Source organism: Xenopus laevis, chromosome 3S, assembly GCF_017654675.1.
Source record: "Xenopus laevis strain J_2021 chromosome 3S, Xenopus_laevis_v10.1, whole genome shotgun sequence".
Taxonomy (NCBI): domain Eukaryota; kingdom Metazoa; phylum Chordata; class Amphibia; order Anura; family Pipidae; genus Xenopus; species Xenopus laevis.
The window spans coordinates 89253740-89273685 of NC_054376.1; the positions used below are offsets into that span (position 1 = coordinate 89253740).

General features: G+C 36.9%; 1 protein-coding gene across 1 annotated transcript; it reads left to right on the forward strand.

Annotated features, from left to right (window-relative positions):
- The first annotated feature begins 256 nt into the window (after positions 1–256).
- On the forward strand, positions 257–5034 carry LOC108712487 (interleukin-26). The gene is made up of 5 exons (XM_018254688.2): positions 257–1012; positions 1116–1172; positions 1273–1416; positions 4503–4574; positions 4861–5034. Exons 1-5 carry the CDS (start codon positions 848–850, stop codon positions 4948–4950), a joined length of 528 nt encoding a protein of 175 aa, XP_018110177.1. The 5' UTR covers positions 257–847; the 3' UTR covers positions 4951–5034.
- Positions 5035–19946: the final 14912 nt, after the last annotated feature.

The following is a 19946-nucleotide window of genomic DNA, read 5'->3' on the forward strand; positions in this document are numbered from 1 at the left end:
TCTTTTCCTGTTTCTAACCATACTGTGCTGCTTACCTCACTTCCTTTTCCCCTTTTGCCAACCCTCCACAACTTTATTAACACATAACACTGTTACCTTTAATAATAGCGCAGTACTTCCCAACAGTCCCCTTGTATAAATACAGCTTAACCTGTGAGCCTTCTGGTTCTATTAGCTACTCTCCTGTGAAACTCTATTTCCTTTCCTTTTTATAACAAAAGTACTGTATGTATAATTTTAAAATGTAAAAACTATTAAAATAGTAATTTGTGGGAAAAAAAATCATTCATAATGTTAGTTATTATCCCCCGATATGTTTTAAACGGGCACAGAGTAGTCTTCCACTATCATCCCATATCCCATACGTGCTCGAAAATGTTTTCTCAATTGCCTTTGATAGCAATGTGAATTGTCATGCTTTAAAAAGCACAAATGAGTTTTTTCAGCAAGTTTAAAAGGAGAAAAAACTCATATTTTAAGGAAAACACTTGAAAATGTAGTTGAGGGTTTGCTTACCACGCGAACTGAACCACAGCCACAAGAGAACTCCTGTAGCCTGCTAGCCACATATGAATATTTGCTGTGGTAAGTTGGGTTCGTAGTTCTAAGAAGATTAGCTTCTTTTCTGCCAGTAAACCTGTATAGGTCTTTACAAAACGTCACCAATGATAATGGGGGAATTTTGTTTAAACTCAGAAGACGATCTATATAAATCAGCAACAAACTTGACATTCCATCAAACAAGGTTAAACAAGCTGCAATCTCATTTTAAGGATTTCTGAAGAGACCACTACTGCCTTTGCATTCTTGGTTCTGATTCAGGGACGGGCAGATACAGTTGAGAAGGATGAAATTCTGTAACAGCCTCTTGTCAATGGTTTATTTAACCAGTTTATATGTTTTTACATGTGAAACTAAGATATTTCACCCAAAACATTGCCAAAGAGCACAACTGGAAAAAAACACTGAAGACCTCTACAACAAAACAGTCTCTTTCAAACGACTCTTTCCTGTAAGTATATTGTTTTCCCAATATGAACTGTTACTGTTAAGAGAATTTTTCTTATTGGAGGCATATGTTGAACTTTTGTTTATGTATTTGCCTTGTATTGCAGAAAGATAATATCACAGACATCCAACTTTTGACAAAACAATTGAAAGAGGATTTTATGGTAAGAAAAATGCTTAATCACTACAATTTGTAACAAACATTGTGGCTAAGCTTGTCTAAAAGATCAACCTGAATTACTTTTTTTTATTCTCCTAACACAGGCTCAGAAAAATTGTAATCTGAGGAACAACTTACTTTCATTCTACATCAATACTTTTCTTGAAAACACTCTTGTTAAGGAAAAGGCTAAGAAATTCAAAATTATCGACAAATTGATGGTTATCCAGGACTTGCTTCTGCACTGTGTGAGTACAATTAACTTAGAATGCTCTGTGATTCTTTAAGAGAAAGAGAGAGAGAGAGAGAGCAGAGATTCTCGGATGTAGTATATAATATACAGGCAGCTCACTGGTTTGACAGCTTTCTAACTGTTACTTTCACTTGATGCTGGCATTGCATTCATGGTAGAGCTGTTCATTATAACTGACTCAACCAAGCACCATGTAAGTTGCATACATAAATATATGTAAGTAGGGACCTCGATTCTGGGATGGCAGTGGATGTGATTTACTTGGACTTTGCTAAAGCATTTGATACAGTGCCACACAAAAGTGTACTGGTTAAATTAAGAAATGTTGGCCTGGAACATAGTATTTGTACCTGGATAGAGAACTGGCTAAAAGATAGACTACAAAGAGTGGTAGTAAATGGAACATTTTCTAATTGGACCAGTGTTGTTAGTGGAGTACCGCAGGGCTCTGTACTAGGTCCCTTGCTTTTCAACTTGTTTATTAATGACTTGGAGGTGGGCATTGAAAGTACTGTTTCTATTTTTGCAGATGATACTAAATTGTGCAGAACTATAGGTTCCATGCAGGATGCTGCCACTTTGCAGAGTGATTTGTCTAAGTTGGAAAAGTGGGCAGCAAACTGGAAAATGAGGTTCAATGTTGATAAATGCAAGGTTATGCACTTTGGCAAAAATTATATAAATGCAAGTTATACACTAAATGGCAGTGTGTTGTGAGTTTCCTTAAATGAGAAGGATCTAGGGGTCTTTGTAGATAACAAGTTGTCTAATTCTGGGCAGTGTCATTCTGTGGCTACTAAAGCAAATAAAGTTCTGTCTTGCATTAAAAAAGGGCATTAACTCAAGGAATGAAAACATAATTATGCCTCTTTATAGGTCCCTGGTGAGGCCTCATCTGGAGTATGCAGTGCAGTTTTGGACTCCAGTCCTTAAGAGGGATATAAATGAGCTGGAGAGAGTGCAGAGACGTGCAACTAAATTGGTTAGAGGGATGGAAGACTTAAATTATGAGGGTAGACTGTCAAGGTTGGGGTTGTTTTCTCTGGAAAAAAGGCGCTTGCGAGGGGACATGATTACACTTTACAAGTACATTAGAGGACATTATAGACAAATAGCAGGGGACCTTTTTACCCATAAAGTGGATCACCGTACCAGAGGCCACGCCTTTAGACTAGAAGAAAAGAACTTTCATTTGAAGCAACGTAGGGGATTCTTCACAGTGAGGACAGTGAGGTTGTGGAATGCACTGCCGGGTGATGTTGTGATGGCTGATTCAGTTAATGCCTTTAAGAATGGCTTGGATGATTTCTTGGACAGACATAATATCAAAGGCTATTGTGATACTAAACTCTATAGTTATATAGATAGGTATGGGTATATAGAATTTATGTAAAAGTAGGGAGGGGTGTGTGTATGGATGCTGGGTTCTCATTTGGAGGGGTTGAACTTGATGGACTTTGTCTTTTTTCAACCCAATTTAATTTAACTGTAAAATGTAAATGAGGCTGTGTTTTTACTCAAAACACAACCTACTTTTAGTGTAGAATATAAAATTGTATTGGTTTATACATAATGGGATTCTTCATGATTTTTATGCTGTATTTTTTATTTCTAAATTACACTGTTTACACTGCAAATAATTCACTCTACAATATAAAATTTAATTCCTGAACCAGCAAGCGTATTTTTTTTAAGTAGTAAAATTGGCGTGTAGGTAGCCATCTCAGTTCATTTTGCCTGGTCATGTGTTTTCAGAAACAGCCAGCACTTTAGGATGGAACTGCTTTCTGGCAGGTTGTTGTTTCTCCTACTCTATGTAACTGAATGTGTCTCGGTGGGACCTGGATTTTACTATTGAGTGTTGTTCTTAGATCTACCAGGCAGCTGTTATCTTGTGTTAGGGAGCTGTTATCTGGTTACCTTCCCATTGTTCTGTTGTTAGGCTGATGCGTTTTGAAAGTTTTGAAATTTTTTTCTTCCCATGACAGTATCCCTTTAAATGATTTAAATTCATGTTTATGATGATGGGAATGTTGTATAGGACATCATGAGTTACTGTTTAGTCTAGCATGTACAGGATCTATAATCAAGTATTCTTGGAACCTGGGTTTCCTGGATAAAGTTTTCTTTGTAGTTTGAATTACAATACCGAAAGTCTGCAAAAATGTTTACTGCCAAAATGGATTTATGGTATCTAAATGTAGTTAGGATTATGTACACACTACTGTTTTATTATGAAACCATATCAGCAAAAAATGAGTTGGCACTCAAAATATTCCAACATAGCGGTACAATAAAATAAAAATGTATGACTGTATTAAGTATCGCATGTCCATAAAAAGCCTGATGCATTTCGTGATGGCCATTTAGGCTGTATATTATTACACCAAAAAGGAAATAATTTAAAATTATTAAAATGTTATTTAAAACTATTAAAAAATAGAATTACTTGTTTAACAAGGACTCTGTGGGAGTTCCTGAAATTCAGAGCTTTCTGTATATCTGGTCTTTGGATGAGAGACCCCATACCTGTACTATCTATTGAGGGGGAAAGGGATAGTTAGGCAAAATAAAGGTACAGAAAATAAGCAGGTGAATTCAGGGAAGCTGCCAATAATCAAGGTCTGATAGGTGTGCTTCTCAGGGAGAATTTTCAGTGTAAGTGGAATAATATATTATCAAAAGCAACCATATAATCTGAACTCTAAACAGCACAGGGATAGAGTTGTTTGGCCTGCATGCTGTCTGTGCTATCCTCTGCAGTTTGAGTGTACCCACTTCATGGCTCTTTTCTTTCACACAGTTTGTACTAGCAAATAAGCACAATGCCACAAAAAGAACACACAGAAGAACTCAGCTGCTGAATATGTATTATATGTGTGTATAGTCATGAATATGTATTTGTGGACACTGCATTAAAATCTCTATGTGTAAAATTCATGCATTTTTGGTCACAATTCGCAAAACAATAACTGACCTGTATGTTTCTGAATATGTAGATACTACATAATATATTTTTGCGATGCTGTTAAGAAGTATACATAAGGACAACATTTCCTTACATATTGTTTTCCTCCACAGAAAAAAAGTCACTGTGACCAAAAAGAAACTGAAAGTAAAAGTTTTAGAGAGCTGAAAAAAAAAACTTGCCAGGTACTCCAGGTAAGCAATGTGTAATATCTAAAAAAAAATTGGTCTGCATTAATGGTCTGTTCATTATCTATCAATGTTCTTCTGCAGCACTAATAAAAGTATTCCTTAGAAATGCTGCTTACCACTTTAACAGGGCCAATAACAAAACGATTAAGTTTCAAGATCTAAGCATGAATTATTATTAAAATATTAGCACAGAGAGGAGGTGGGGGTTTTACTATTGCGGAATCATGCAAAAAATGTCATCAAACAAATTATTTAACTGGTTTAATTGTTCTTCCCGCAGATTCATGGTAAAAGGGTATTATGGAAAGCCATAAGTGAAATGGATATACTTGTCGAGTGGATTCAGGAGTATATTGAAGAGATGTTATGAAAGATTGATTGAGAGATTTTTTTTGCTAGATTCACCTTTGAAATAATCCAAACGCTAGAAAGAGAAGACCAGACATTACAAACTTGTCTTAACTGGGGCATCTACAATAGTGCTATGAGTAGCACTAACACGCTGTATTTAAAAAGAAAAAAAAATGATATACATCCTTTCTACCCTGCATTTCTTTATATTTATTTTCTCTGGTGGATCTATTAAGTTGAGATAAGTAGACCATATATCCATAAATGTTAATCTATACTGTCTATTACCACTCCTGAGCCATATATCTTCTTGATTACAAAGAGATTATTTAAGTACAAGAAACATAAAGATGCTTGTGTAACACGTTTTTGTGATCCTTGTATGACATGTTAGTGGAGCGTTATGGTGGATACAACAGTATATTATAGCCTGAGCACTAATTTTACATTCACTGAAATAACTAAAAAAACATGTACAGTATTCTTTATATAAGGATGTAAAATCTTGTGACTGTCCCAGGAAAACTTAAATATCAGGTTACTCTATACAATATTCACCACCATTGGGTCTGAATATCCTACATAATTTATTATTAGCGATTTATATGTTTATCTAAAAAGTGTTTTTTAATTGAATTTCTAATATTGTAATATAAAATTATGGATTAACAAATTTTTATTTATTAGTGCACTATGGAATTATCTCCAATATTTATATTTAGTATCATGTTTTCCTGTGTCTTGATATTTTATTTTATTTTGTGGAGAAATGATTGAGTAATAAAACTATTTATGTTCATCAAAAGTCTGTATGAATTATTAAATACACTGAAGCATCTGTCATTCATGAACATGCTATTTTCACACTGATATAAATGTGCTGTTAGTGCTGTATGTGTACCAAAATCTACCCTATATAGATAGGCTAAATACATGATACATAGATAAATAGATGATAGATAGATAGATGATATAAAGATAGAAATATATATATATTTGACAATATTTGTTTGCTCACGCTTTATATAAAGATACTCTAAACAATAATTATATAGAATAGGGTAAGATGAGAAAACAGACTCACTCCTCTCCTTTCCTGGCTATGATTGGTTGAAATAGAGAAATAATCACACCTTCTAAATAAAAAGCTGTGGGGTAAAGCTTTGTAACATCCTGCCTGGATTTGAACCAAGAACTCACTGCTTGATGTGTGGTCTTCTTGTCTCTCATATGACTTCAATCATATCCTTAGTTTTTCAGGCAGGAATGATGGCTATAGGTGGGTTGTATTAACCCACACCTGTTCTATATATCTAATTATCCAGCCTATAAATCCGATCTCTCAATTCCTTCCACGCCCTTTATAGTTCTAACTAGTATAGTTCCTGAAAGCGCTTCTATTCTGCTAATCTAATTCTGAGTCCTGCCTGTATCCTGACTTTGCCTGAACTCTGCCTGGACAGACCTTCTTTGCCTGCTTGACTTCTTTACTGGATTATGTCTGTGTACCGTGTTACCGATTGGTTTTGACCAGGCCTGTCTGACCCTGATTCTTGTAAGCTACAACACTTATTATACGATCTGCGACCGGGATCTTGGCAATTGTTCTGGGTATTGGGTTAGCGATCGTGACAAAACTGACTGTAATTGTAAGATTTATGGTACTGAGTTATAGGCATTTTGTATTTGGTTCCTGAAACGTTTAATAAAGCTGCTAATAATTTCTTGCAGTGATACACTATAAATATATATTTCCATTGCAGTTACTTCCAAAACACCAGAATCATCTGAGTAGTAAACAAACCCAAATAAGGTGTCTCTTTCCCTTCAGAGAGCATCTATTTATGCTTAGAGCATCCTAATGTTACTTTCCAATCCTGTCTTTTAGGTGACAAAAAGCTTTAATATTTACAAATGTGAAAAAATATAATGCCTTTTGTGAGTTGCAGATCCAAACTGGTGCAGGTCAGGATTGGTGTAAGAACCATAAAGTATTCTGTTGTTTTAGTTCGAAACAGTGGTGCAAACAATTTGGAACAACTATGCAAACTATGCAAGTGTGTTTGGGGAGAACGGAAAAAGTAATAATGGCATAACATGTTTCTTCTCCTAGTCCAGCAAAATTCTGGTGGGGAGGAGCCATATAATGATTCAGTAAGAACATTTGTCATAAAATCATGTTTCTTCCCCCAGACTTGTGCCAACACAGGATGCACATAGTGGGGGTGATGTTGTCGCTTGGCTCTTACAACTGATTCCAGCATATTGCACTTCAAATGAATTTCAAATCATTCTTCAGCTCAAACCCAACTTTACATCTGCTCATAGCCAGGATGTTCAGACATAACATTTGATCTTCCAATAATTTCTGTTGCTATGTGTATTGGCAGACCAGAGAGGTGATAGGATTTGCTCCTCCCTGTCACTTTCATTTGGACCTTGGAGGTCACCCTCCCTGTTACCATGATCCTTGCTGCCAGGTCAATGCTGACTGACATCTGCTGCTTGTCCCAAGCTCCTGAATGTAGCAGGCAAGAGCAGGCCCAGACTGGCAATCTGTGAGTTCTGGCAAATGCCAGAGGGGCTGCGGTAAGATGCCATAGACAGACACTATTTAGTGGGCAGGTGAGGGGCTGCTTGGGCTTCTGTGTACTTGAAATGCAGGGGACTATTTTGATTCTCAGTCCAGACTTGGCCAAGAGGTAAGTCTACTTAGGATCCATAGTCTGGGTGGCCTAAGCCATAGTCTTGCTTAAGGAGCATTTGACAGGCTTGCTATCCACAACACTCCTCCTTTCATACTAAAGCCCTCCTGTTGTGTGATAATAACCTTAAATAGAATGCAAGAAGCATGTCCTAATGAACCAAAGGGATTGGTCTGGCATCACATGAAGTGAAGCCAGTTGAACTAGGCAGTAAATGGAAAGCCTATGCCATTTAACATACAAGCATAAGGCATGCATTGTTCTCTCTGTCTGTCTCTAATCAATCCCTCTAAAATTTAGGACTTCAATGAGGCCTTTCAATGGAGCAGTCACAAAATAAGACAGTTTACTAAACAGCTTCAGAGAAGCTAGACACACTAAGCACCAGGTTTGAATAGTCTCTTTCACTTCCTGAAAGTTCTAAAATAGTGTATTACTGACCACACACAAAAGAAATTTCCTGGAAAAATGGTTAGCTGTATAGTAAAAAGGAACATGTTACATGTTAGAATGAACAAAAATGGGCAGAACAAAATATTTGCATTTGGTTTATTTCTGGATCATTCATTGATCAGAGACATCCTTTCCACCACACATTTCTTTATATTTATTTTCTTGGTTACCCTGATGAATCTATTAAGTTGAGATAAGTAGACCATATATCCATAAATGTTAATCTATATTGTCTATTACCACCACTGAACCATATATCTTCTTGATTACAAAGATGGATTATTTAAATACAAGAAACATAAAGAACCTTGTGTAACACATTTTTGGACTATCCAGGCCAACAGGGTTAACATCCAGCTAGTATACTAGAGCATGGGTTACACAGGACTCTATCACTTAAGGCAGGGCCTTCACATAGTGGAGGAAATGAAGGTGTGGTGTAGTGCAACTACAACTACCACAGGCTACTGTGCTTTAACCAATAAAGAAATGGGTGCCAGTAGCTTCTTGCAGTCAAACAGAACAAAATAACTTTATTTGATCCACAGGTTACTTACATCAGAGGCATTTGCAGAATATATAGGCACACAGCTCAGACAGTATATCAGAGGCAGATACAGGTGCATTCACTGAGGCAGTAGTCAAGGCAGTACAACTTCCCTCTAGGCAGAAATACCTCACTAGGGATGTAGCGAACTGCCGTTTATGTGTTCGCGAACGCCGTTCGCGAACACCGGCAAAAATGCGAACAGTTCGCGAACAGTTCGCGAACTTCGAACATCCGCAAAATCGTTCGATTCGAACGATCGAAGGATTTTAATCGTTCGATCGAAGGATTTTCGTTCGAATCGAACGATCGAAACCATTCGATCGAATGATTTCATTCAATCGAATGGCTTTGATCGTTCGATTCGAACGAAAATCCTTCGATTTTAGCGGTCGAAGGAATCGAATGGTCGAATGGTCAAACGATTTTTGTTCGAATCGAACGCGAACACATATTGGCGAACGTCGCGCGACGTTCGCGAACATTCGGCGGACGCGAACAGTCGAAGTTCGCGCGAACTAGTTCGCCGGCGAACAGTTCGCTACATCCCTATACCTCACACGTGGTCTGGATCTCACCCAGTGGAGTGGTCAGGGAGGAGAACCTAAAGTCTGACACCCTATTCACTGTGGTCTCTTCACTGTAGGCAAATCTTACAGCCTAGGAAGCTACTCCCTGCAAAACCTTGTTGGAGCACACAACTGCTCTTTATATCTTCCCTCACTGTCTTACTCTCCTAGAGAGTCTATAACATTATATTCCTGCCACTCAGTAGCCTCATTCACGGGGTCCCTGCATCCCTGACTTCTACACTAGAGGTTCAGGTCCCTCTAGGGCAAACAGGCTTTACTAGAACTTGTTGTACCCAGTCTCCCTGGAAACTTCTGGATGGGTCAGACACCAGGAGCCAAAGAGGAAGATCCACCCCTTCTCACTCACTATACCAAAGGGTAAAAGGAAGTAGTCACAGCACCTCTTGGCCAATAATACAACTATGCAAATTACAACTAGCCTCTGCCCAGCAACTAGGGAGATCAGGAAGTGTAGGGATTAAAAACCATAGAGTCACATTAACCCTATGGGTCCCTATACTTGTATGCCATGTTAATGGAGCTTTATGTTGGGATACAACAGGATATTATAGCCTGACACTAATTTTACATTCACTGAAATAACTTAAAAACATGTATTCTTTATATAAGGATGTAAAATCCTGTGACTGTCCCAGAAAAACTTTCCTATAAATATCAGGTTACTCTATACAATATTCAGCACCTTATATTCAACATTGTGTCTGAATATCCTACATAATTTATTATAAGCGATCTATATGTTTTTTTAATAGTGTTGTTTTTTATTGTTCTCTTTCTCTGTCTGTCTCTAATCAATCTTGCTCTCTATATATAAAAATATATAATAATATATATATATATAATAATATATATATATATATATATATATATATATAATATATATATATATATATATATATATATATATATATATATATATATATATTATTTAATAGAATGTTACAGGGGTCACTCTCCTTAGATAAAAGTTAGGACTGCAATTAGGTGTTTCAATGGAGCAGTCACAAAATTAGCCATTTTGCTAAACAGTTTCAGAGACGCTCAGCAAATTCTAAAAGAGTGTATTACTGACCACACACCAAAAAAAAATTCCTGAAAAAATTGCTGTATAGTAAAAAGGAACATGAGAGATACAAGTTTATTGACTGAGAATGCTCCTATGGTTCACAAGATAGTTTTTTTTTTCTTCTTATGGTAAATTTGCATTCATTTTTAATTTTCAAGAAAAATAAAATACTTTGCTTCCATCTAGTGGTTATACACATAACAATATAAAAAGACAATTTAAATCATTGTACGATACATTTTACATTTTCATGAATTTGCCAACATTTGAAAATAATTTTAGGGAAACTTTGATGCTTGACTTTTGTGCTATACTTGTATTTCAGAGAAAGGCGGCAGAAAGTGTTCCATGTACTTTACACTACAAAAGCCAATGGTACTTACAGCTCTGACACTTTGAAATGGTTTTACTTACTAGAGCACGGGTAGCCGGTTCTGTTTGTCTCAATGGACAGTTTTATAGTTTAATTAGCAATTTTCCATAGTTCATGAGAGAAACTCAGAAAGTTGGGCACAATATACTTTAGGAAAGTTAATGAACCTCTTAAATAAAGGACATATGTACCTTACTCATTAGATGCAAGAGCAAAAAAACTAAGTCCAAAAGTAACCTTGAACCCACTCTGGAGTAATTGCAGTGAGTAAGAACAGAACAGGACGCTGTGAGTAGGGTGCAGCACTCATGAGCACAGTTATCATCTATAGAGACCCGCAATAACTGAAAGGAATCAGCAACACCTCTTTATAACAAATAATAATTATGTTACCTCATAAGCTAATAGCAATTGTAAAATTATTTCAGCATGCTTTTAAATATATATTGTATATATCCTCATAGTATGAATTGGGGAAAAATTATATATGGTTACTGTAATATGAATGAGCAAAGGAGCGTGTAAGAAGTTACATAATAACCCTGGCTAAATAACACACATGTATGTGTGTTATTTAGCCTCATTAGGTGTTTCTAAAGGGCAGATATTAATTTCTGGAAAGATTCATTTTGGTAATTGTGATGCGCGGCTCATTATTTGAGCACAGAATTTCATACAAACGTATGACTCATTGATCAAATGTACCCATTTAACACATACTTTCCCTTGTTGTCTATTCTTTTCTACTGGCTGATTTGCCTCCTGAACAATCCCATATATGTCTTTGCTCTTCTGAAAATGTTTTTCTTGTTTAACCAGGGTTATTCTGTATCTTCTTACCCTCTCCTTTTCTCATTCATATTACAGGTACCATATAAAATGGGGCAAAGAAATCCTTAGCAATTAATTGAGAGAACATTTACTGCTGTTGAAAGCAAACATTTCATTTTGTTGTGGGTTATAAGACCTGGAACAAACTTGTGTGTGTGTGTATAAACACATATACACACAAACAATTTAATGTACAGCAATTTAAAGTACAAAATATAAAGTTTCTCTCTCTGCTCTATTCTTCTCCATATATCCTCTGCACTGAAACATCCATCAAACTATCCTGAAATTCTAATCTCCTCTTCACTTCTCCCATCACCCTCTCTCAATATAAGCACACTGTCTTGCATTGTTAACTCATTTTATTATTTTACAATTGTGCTCCCTGCACTAGCGACATGGACACCCCCGACCCCCTGCACCGCTGAAAAGGCGGTGGGGGGGCGGCAGAGCGAAGGCCGTCTCAGGTCAGCAAAATGGCCAGGGTTGCCCCTGTCTCCACCGACACGTTAATATATCTTAACACATTTGATCCACAACAATTATTAACAGTAGCAGCACAGCAAATCTTTCATATTAACAACCTTTCTGATCTGAATATGGCAGATTCTCTCTACAACAACGCTATTTAAACAGCATTTGATCCCGTTGCTCCTACTTCCACCCATCACAGTCGACCAGCTAAACCCCAACTCAGTACCTCAGAAGATATAGTAGATAGATCAGCTGATCATCTTTAAGTGGGGGATCTATAAGTGGAGTTACAAACACAGGAGTTTCAAACTAAAGGAGGTTCAAACTAGGTCAAAAGTTTGTTCTAAACCCTAATTTAATTTCAAGTTATACACTAAATGGCAGTGTGTTGGGAGTTTCCTTTAAATGAGAAGGATCTAGGGGTTTTTGTAGATAACAAGTTGTCTAATTCTGGGCAGTGTCATTCTGTGGCTACTTAAGCAAATAAAGTTCTGTCTTGCATAAAAAAGGGCATTAACTCAAGGGATGAAAACATAATTATGCCTCTTTATAGGTCCTTGGTGAGGCCTCATCTGGAGTATGCAGTGCAGTTTTGGACTCCAGTCCTTAAGAGGGATATAAATGAGCTGGAGAGAGTGCAGAGACTAAGTGCAACTAAATTGGTTAGAGGGATGGAAGGCTTAAATTATGTGGCTAGACTGTCAAGGTTGGGGTTGTTTTCTCTGGAAAAAAGGCACTTGCGAGGGGACATGATTACACTTTACAAGTACATTAGAGGACATTATAGACAAATAGAGGGGACCTTTTTACCCATAAAGAGGATCACCGTACCAGGTGGGTATATATCATTTATGTGAAAGTAGGGAGGGGTGTGTATATGGATGCTGGGTTTTCATTTGGAGGGGTTGAACTTGATGGACTTTGTCTTTTTTCAACCCAATTTATCTAACTAACTAACTAACAATGTAACAGCGGAGAAAGTCACAAACTGATCCTGACATCATCCACTTCAAGTGCATGCGCTCCTCCCACAATCGAACTCAATAGCTAAAAAGCTTTACTTTTCTTCTTTAATCTCCTCTCTATCCTCTACACCACAGCAACTGTTTGCCACATTTAACTCTCTACTATACCCCCCTTTTTTTGTTTATTGAGAACTCATTAAACTCTTTAAACAAGAGAGCTCAGGGGGATGCCAGTGTGCCACCTCCATCCAATAACGCATGAATACAGAGCTGTAGAATGCAGGAAGCACTGAATTTATTACAAATGTGCAGGCATTTGTGTGTCTAAAGATACAACATGTGGGACAGGGTGCAAAGTACAAAAACATGGCTCTTTGCACCAGTTTTTGCTCTTTGAATCTTGTACTGTCCTTAGTAAATCAGTCTTAAAATCCTTTAACTGTTTTTGATTTTACATGGCATTCATTTTTCAGTACATAGTACTTTTAATTGCTCTACTTAAGTCACCACTACCACTACATTCTAATTTTCTGAAGAGCACATAATGCACTAACCCCTAATGCTTAAAACTGTATTTAAGAGAAACATAGCTCATAACGTCTTCATAAAATAGTGTTAATTTCCTTATGAAAGAAATTATTTTTAGAAGTTTGTAAGTTATTCTCCATATCTCGACATACAAAAAGAATAAAACAAGAAACTATGACTATAGCAGTTTTTTTTAATGTTTCAGTCACTTTTGGCTAATTAAATATTTTTTTCCATCCATCATGATAGCATGTGTATATGTTTCAAGAATAATCAACCGCATATGGATGGCAACTGCTTTTGGTTGTGGGGAGGAATCAAAACCACATAGTTACCAGCTAATGGAAAGACGAATTCATTTGATGCATCACAGGAAACCTTTTCTATGTAAATTTTAAGAGACCAGTGAAATGTGAATTTAGACACTGTCTAACAAATCTGAATGACATCATTTAGGTAAACTTTGCCTTCGATATTGGCATGCTGGCACTAACCGGACCATCATGAATTGAAAAGTGCAGTTAAAATTATTTTATTGAAGAAGAATCTTTCTACAAACAAGTCTTGTGCATTTCTTGGCTTAGAGGGCACAAAATAACAAAAGGCTAAAAATAACAAAAATACCACACTATATTTTAATCTAAGACAACCAATCACAGGAGAGTTTACAGGTGACCTTTCAAACTAAGGTTTGCAAATACCTTAATATGTCTCTGATGGTACATAATATATAAGACATACAAGTAATGCAATGTATAGACTGATCTTTTTCTTTCAACTTTTTCCTTTACAGCTTTTTGACAATATTGGCTCCCCTTTATTTTGGTAATTCTTTCTACGCCAATTACTAAGAATGAGTCTAGGGACCTATACATACAATATGTGTCTCTACATCTGTCTCAGTATGTGTAGATACATGTGTTGCACCACATTGTGGTGACATTTTTGCAGTTTCCCACCTTTCCTGCCACTTCAAGCTTTCTTGCCACTTTGTTAAAATATACTTACTTGTTCTTGCCCTCAAACCGAATTGTATTTATAGGAAGAAAATGTCACTGTTCCTCTCCATAGAGCTCTACTTAAATTACAGATCCAAAATGGGATTATCAAATTCTCAGAACTATACCCCATCATAGGAAAAACATGTATTTAACAGAATATACTAATATATATAGTAATTTGCGCCGGTTCGCTTCCCTGGAAAATTCGCGAATTTCACGCAAAATTTGCGAAACGGTTTTTTGATGCCGGCGTCCGTTTTTTTAGGCTCGGCGAAAAAATTATTTTAACGCCGCCAAATTTTTTCGGGCAAATTTTCGTGGACGTTTCGCGAATTTATTCGCTGGCGGCGAATCGCGCAAATTAGCCGCGAATTCGCGCCTGCAGAATAACTTCGCCCATCACAAAATATATATTAAAGGATCTATAATAATTGTTTCAAGAGCAATCATCTCTTATATACTGTATGTGCTTTGCATTGAATAGCAAAATTACTAGAGCTGGCACTTCTATGCATGGCCTCCTTTTGAGCTTTATGGGCAGGGGCAAAACAAGACCGTGGTGGGCCCCCCCATTAAAAAAATTTGGAGTGGCCCTGTGCACATTACCTCACACTGCAGGTTCTACCCACCTCCCCCACCGCATGCAGGAGGGGGGAATTTTAATACTATAGAGGAAGCTGACCTGCTTATGCTATAGCTGGTTATACTACTGTTTATGGTCATTCCTATGGACCAAAGTATTTGAGCACTCCTATTTAAAGTTATCAATGATGCCAGAGATGTATACACAATATACTAACTGGAATGGGAACAGGTTATTTTTATTGAACCCCCCCCCCCAGGCAAATGGACAGCAATTAAAAACAACCATACTGTGGACATTCTTAAAGGTCCATTTATCAAAGGTCGAATTTTAGGTTTTTGATAACCACAATTAAACTCTATTTCTCTCAAATCACAAATGACATTATTTATTATTAAAAGATCCAACTCTAAAAAGTACAAATGAAAAAAATGGAGAATGTGCTAAAAAAATACAAAAAGCTTGAAAACCTCTACAATTAGAGTTTTTGGATAATTACTAGCAAAATAAATCAGAAAACCTCTAAAAGGCAGCTCCCATTGACTTCTATATGACTTATATGCTGATTACTGATTCCAATTAAGTCTTATTTGTACCTTAAGCTCTGTCCAAGTCTAAGTCTATATGACTTAGACAACTTTTACCTGGCTAAATTTTATATTCGTTTTTTTGTGGTACTTACACTTCCTAAATCTTGAACCTTTAAAGAAATACAGAAAATCCACACATTTTTAGAGATATGTTGGGATCAGATTGAATTTTAGTAAATAGGCCCCTTAGAGTTATTGGGTCAACTCTGAGCAGCAGCATAACTAAATGTTACTGGGCCCCCCAGCAAACTAATTTAAGGGCCCCCAACATATCCAGAGATTTCCCGTTTTAACAATATATGTTGAAATTGCTTATTAATTAGGGCCTAGTGGTGCCCCTATACCTCCTGGGCCCCCCTGCAGCTGCAGGGTCTACTTCCTCTATAGTTATGCCCATGACTCTGATGTTGGTTATTGTCATTGTTATTATTGATAATTAGATTGTTGAATAAGCCTACTTACTCTCCCAGATAAATGATTTGTTTTCCTGAATATTATTGAAACCATGGCTAAATGACTATTACAACACTATGATAACTGAGACAGTAGTGTTTTCCTGTATCTGTAAGTTTATTGTGACCTAAGAGGGGGAGTGACACAATTCCAGACCTCAAAAGAGAAACCTTTAATACATTGATTTCTAAAAAGTGTGGCTTGCCCCCCTCGGGTTGGGGGGAGCTAGAGCAGTATTTTTGGGTCTATCTAATAGGCAGGTTAAAAGAGTCATTCAATCTCAAACATTTTTTTCATTTCAGTTGTTTTCAGATCAGTTGTTGTTTTCAGTTCACTACAAATAAAGACTTTTTCCAATTACTTTGTATTTTCTATTTGTGACTGTTTTTCTAATATTTAAGTGAAAAGTTTCATTTTCTGGTGAACAATCTGAAAACAACTGAAAAAAGTGTTTGGTAGTTGAATGGCCCCATTAGACCTAGATATTTTTGGATTAAGTTTGATGGCCACATAGGGAGATAAGTAAGTTGAATACTCCTGTGATGTTCCTTATATCTGAGCTTTAGAAGGTGACATGTATTTGTAACCTTGAGCAAAGTGGATCCTTGGACATATACTGTACCACAATTAGGGGAAAAATAGTGCTTTAAGGTTATAAATTGCAAAGATCTCAACATTAGCTCAGTGTCCAGCTTCTATTGCTATAATGCATTGCAATATAATGTAGAATAGTTGGAAAGCCAGTATATGCATACAGTACATACATAAGTGTGAGAGGGTGAAACGCTGGCTGAGCCCCCTCTGTGGGGCAAATTCACCGCAGGCGCAACTTCGCCGCACTTCGCCGCACTTCGCCGCACTTCGCCACACTTCGCAAATTCACTAAAATCCGAAGTTGCGCACAGGGGTAGCGTAAGGTTGCGCTAGCGTTGTTTCGCTATATAAAGCGAAGTTGCGCTAGCGAAGGCTAATTTGCATACTGCGCGCAATTTAAATTTCAATGGAGGAACACGTATCTGCACTACAAATGCCTAGAAAACCTTCAAATCTGCAAATAAAAATTTTATTTTGCCCTACACATGTGCCCACTGTCTATGTAAGTTGCCATGAGTCAGGAAAAGTAGGGGGGAGGAAGGGGAGCCCCAAAAAAATTTTCGATCTTTTTCAGCCTATCAGCCATCATGTAGAAAACACGCCAGCGTTTTTTGGGACTTAGAAAAATTTTTGACTTTTTTTGAAACAATCCCTATCTACTCTATTGCGCTTCGCCAGGTCTGAGGTGGCGAAGGAAGTCTAGCGTAAAAGGTAGCGTTCGCTACACTGCGCAAGTGAATTTGCGTAGTTTCGTCGCTAGCGAAGATTCGCCTGGCGTAAGGTTGCGAAGTAACACTAGCGAAACTACGCCAGCGTTCGTTAGTGAATTTGCGCAGTAGCGAAAATGCCAAACGCTAGCGAATTAACGCTAGCGTTCGGCGATTCGTGCCTTAGTGAATTTGCCCCAATGTGGGATTCCTAATGGTCATAGACACAGATTTAATTTAATAAGTATTGTTTTGTAGGGTAGGAGGCATGCAACGCTACATATGTTGAACTTATGAACATATATTATCTCCCCATTATAGTCTTTTACGTAAACGGATAAGAAACTGATGTGTGCGTTATGAGTTTTGATTCCTGTTATTGTGCAGATTATAGTTGACTTAATTTGACGTCATGTTTTTAAACTTTCCGTTTTAAACAAAAACTGCATACTGGATAATTAGTCATTATTTCACAGAGAAAAGGGCAATGAATACATGAAAAACATTTTTCTTCTACTAACATCATACACAGAATGGATTTGTAGAATGTAGAAAACAGATAGAGCCTTATTCAGTTTCTTCAATGCATGCAACTTGCAGGGCAACTCATGATCACACTTGGCAGGAAAGTATATACAATACACACACACATGTACATATATGTTTGGGAAAGGACGTGAGTCCTGAAACATCACATGTATTTTTGTATGCTGCTTTTAATTTTTTCAAGGAGTGCTGTTGATCCACACTTGCTCACTTAAAATCTCCAAACAAACACTAAGCCTGGCTGCTGCCTAATGAGGTGTCATTACAACCATAGAAGCATATAAGTGCAATCCTGGGTTTTCACATAAAAAGTCTTTATTGATTCATGCCAGTATCAACATTTTGGCTCTTGTCTAGAGCCTTTGTCAAGATACTACAGGCCCCTGTTACAACTTCTTTTTATTCAATAAGTTTCATGTTGCAATAGCATCTGTGCTCTATTACCCCCTCCTTTTGCTACCGATATACAATCAATTCCAATATGATCAATGCTGACTTTTAAATATATTGCAATTGATTAAATTCCAAAAAGCAGGATAGATTGTAGGAAATGGCATTATTGGGCTATAAACTAGAGTTAGCTATCATTATTTTTGTATTCATATCTTTGCATGATGTTATATAATCTATGTTATACAATATTTATGTGACATATGCTTAGATTGTAAAATTATATGAAAATGTTTAAGAATCGGAGGAGATGCAGTGGATAGCAGGAGATGATGGGAGATGTAGTCACTAGTAAATCTTTTTTGACTGGTAAACTGAATATGGACACACCTACTTTTAGAAGGGAAGTTGTAACAGGGGCCTGTAGTATCTGGCATGAATCGATAGTATTTTTTACATGTGAGTTTATTGATGGGAGGTCTCTTGTCTTTATAAAATTAACTGTGTTAACCAATAAAACAGGTGTGTGTTCTAGGACTTCATATTCTACATTTTAATCACTACAGAGTGAAGTAAACAGTACCTTCTGCAAACCTTCCTATCACTGTGGTCCACTACTGAGGTTAAACAATGGAGATAGCCTTAAGAGAGCTAACAATAGAGTAAAAAGGAAATGACATCTGAAGTACACAAAACCATTTTAAAAGAAATGGGTGCTCTTTACAAGAAATACAATACTATTTTACAGAGGCAGGATGTCCTCCAAGGTTTATACACAATTCTCATTCCCAAACCAGACACCACATTTGTTTATTCCTACAGACCAATTGCCTTGCTGAATGTGGAGTTTAAAATACTAAAATAACGGCTAATAGAATGCAGTGAATTTTGCCAGACGTCCTTACAGCCCACCAATTGGAATTCATGCATGGTAGGCATTCAGCAAAAGTAAAAAGAACTTTTTTTCTGTCATCAATAGCTACTCCTAACCCTGACAACATGCTCTTGAGCCTTGATGCTATGGTTCTCATTTTTCTCTGCCCATTGAAACTATATACACCAATCCTCTAAACACTTTGAGGGTTAATGGCTCTAACCTAGAACCTATTTTAATGCCCAGGGGAACAAGACAGGGTTGCCCCTGTCTCCCCTGCTATTCAACTTAGCATTGGAGACTCTTTTAAGAATCTCCTAATCAGAAGATGCATTTTAAGGCATCACAACTGGTACTCAAATGGTAAGATCACTTAGTGTTTTCTCAGATGATGTTTTGTTATATATATAACAAAATATAACAATATATAACAATCCACAGCTATCTTTATCCCCACCTTGACATATCCACTGCATTTTCCTTAAGCAACTCTCATATACACTCTTGAACAGCACAGTATGGTTAAAGATGGGCTAAGGACACAATAACTTACCTGGGGGTGAAAAAAACCCCAAAATATACACAAACTTTGTTCAGCCAACATAACCTCAGCCATAGACAAAATAATAAAAGAAATCTCCTCATAACAAAAACAAATTCTAACTCATTTAACTCATTGGCCTAATAAATTTAATTAAATGAATTTCCATTCCCAAACTTCTCTACCACCTAGAGACTTTAC

Bases quoted from the DNA above. Each gene is read 5' to 3' on its own strand.
- LOC108712487 (XM_018254688.2), top strand. From the start codon at position 848: ATGAAATTCTGTAACAGCCTCTTGTCAATGGTTTATTTAACCAGTTTA. The intron at 1,417-4,502 runs GTGAGTACAATT...TTTCCTCCACAG, and splicing joins AGGACTTGCTTCTGCACTGT to AAAAAAAGTCACTGTGACCA. The intron at 4,575-4,860 runs GTACTCCAGGTA...TTCTTCCCGCAG, and splicing joins TGAAAAAAAAAACTTGCCAG to ATTCATGGTAAAAGGGTATT.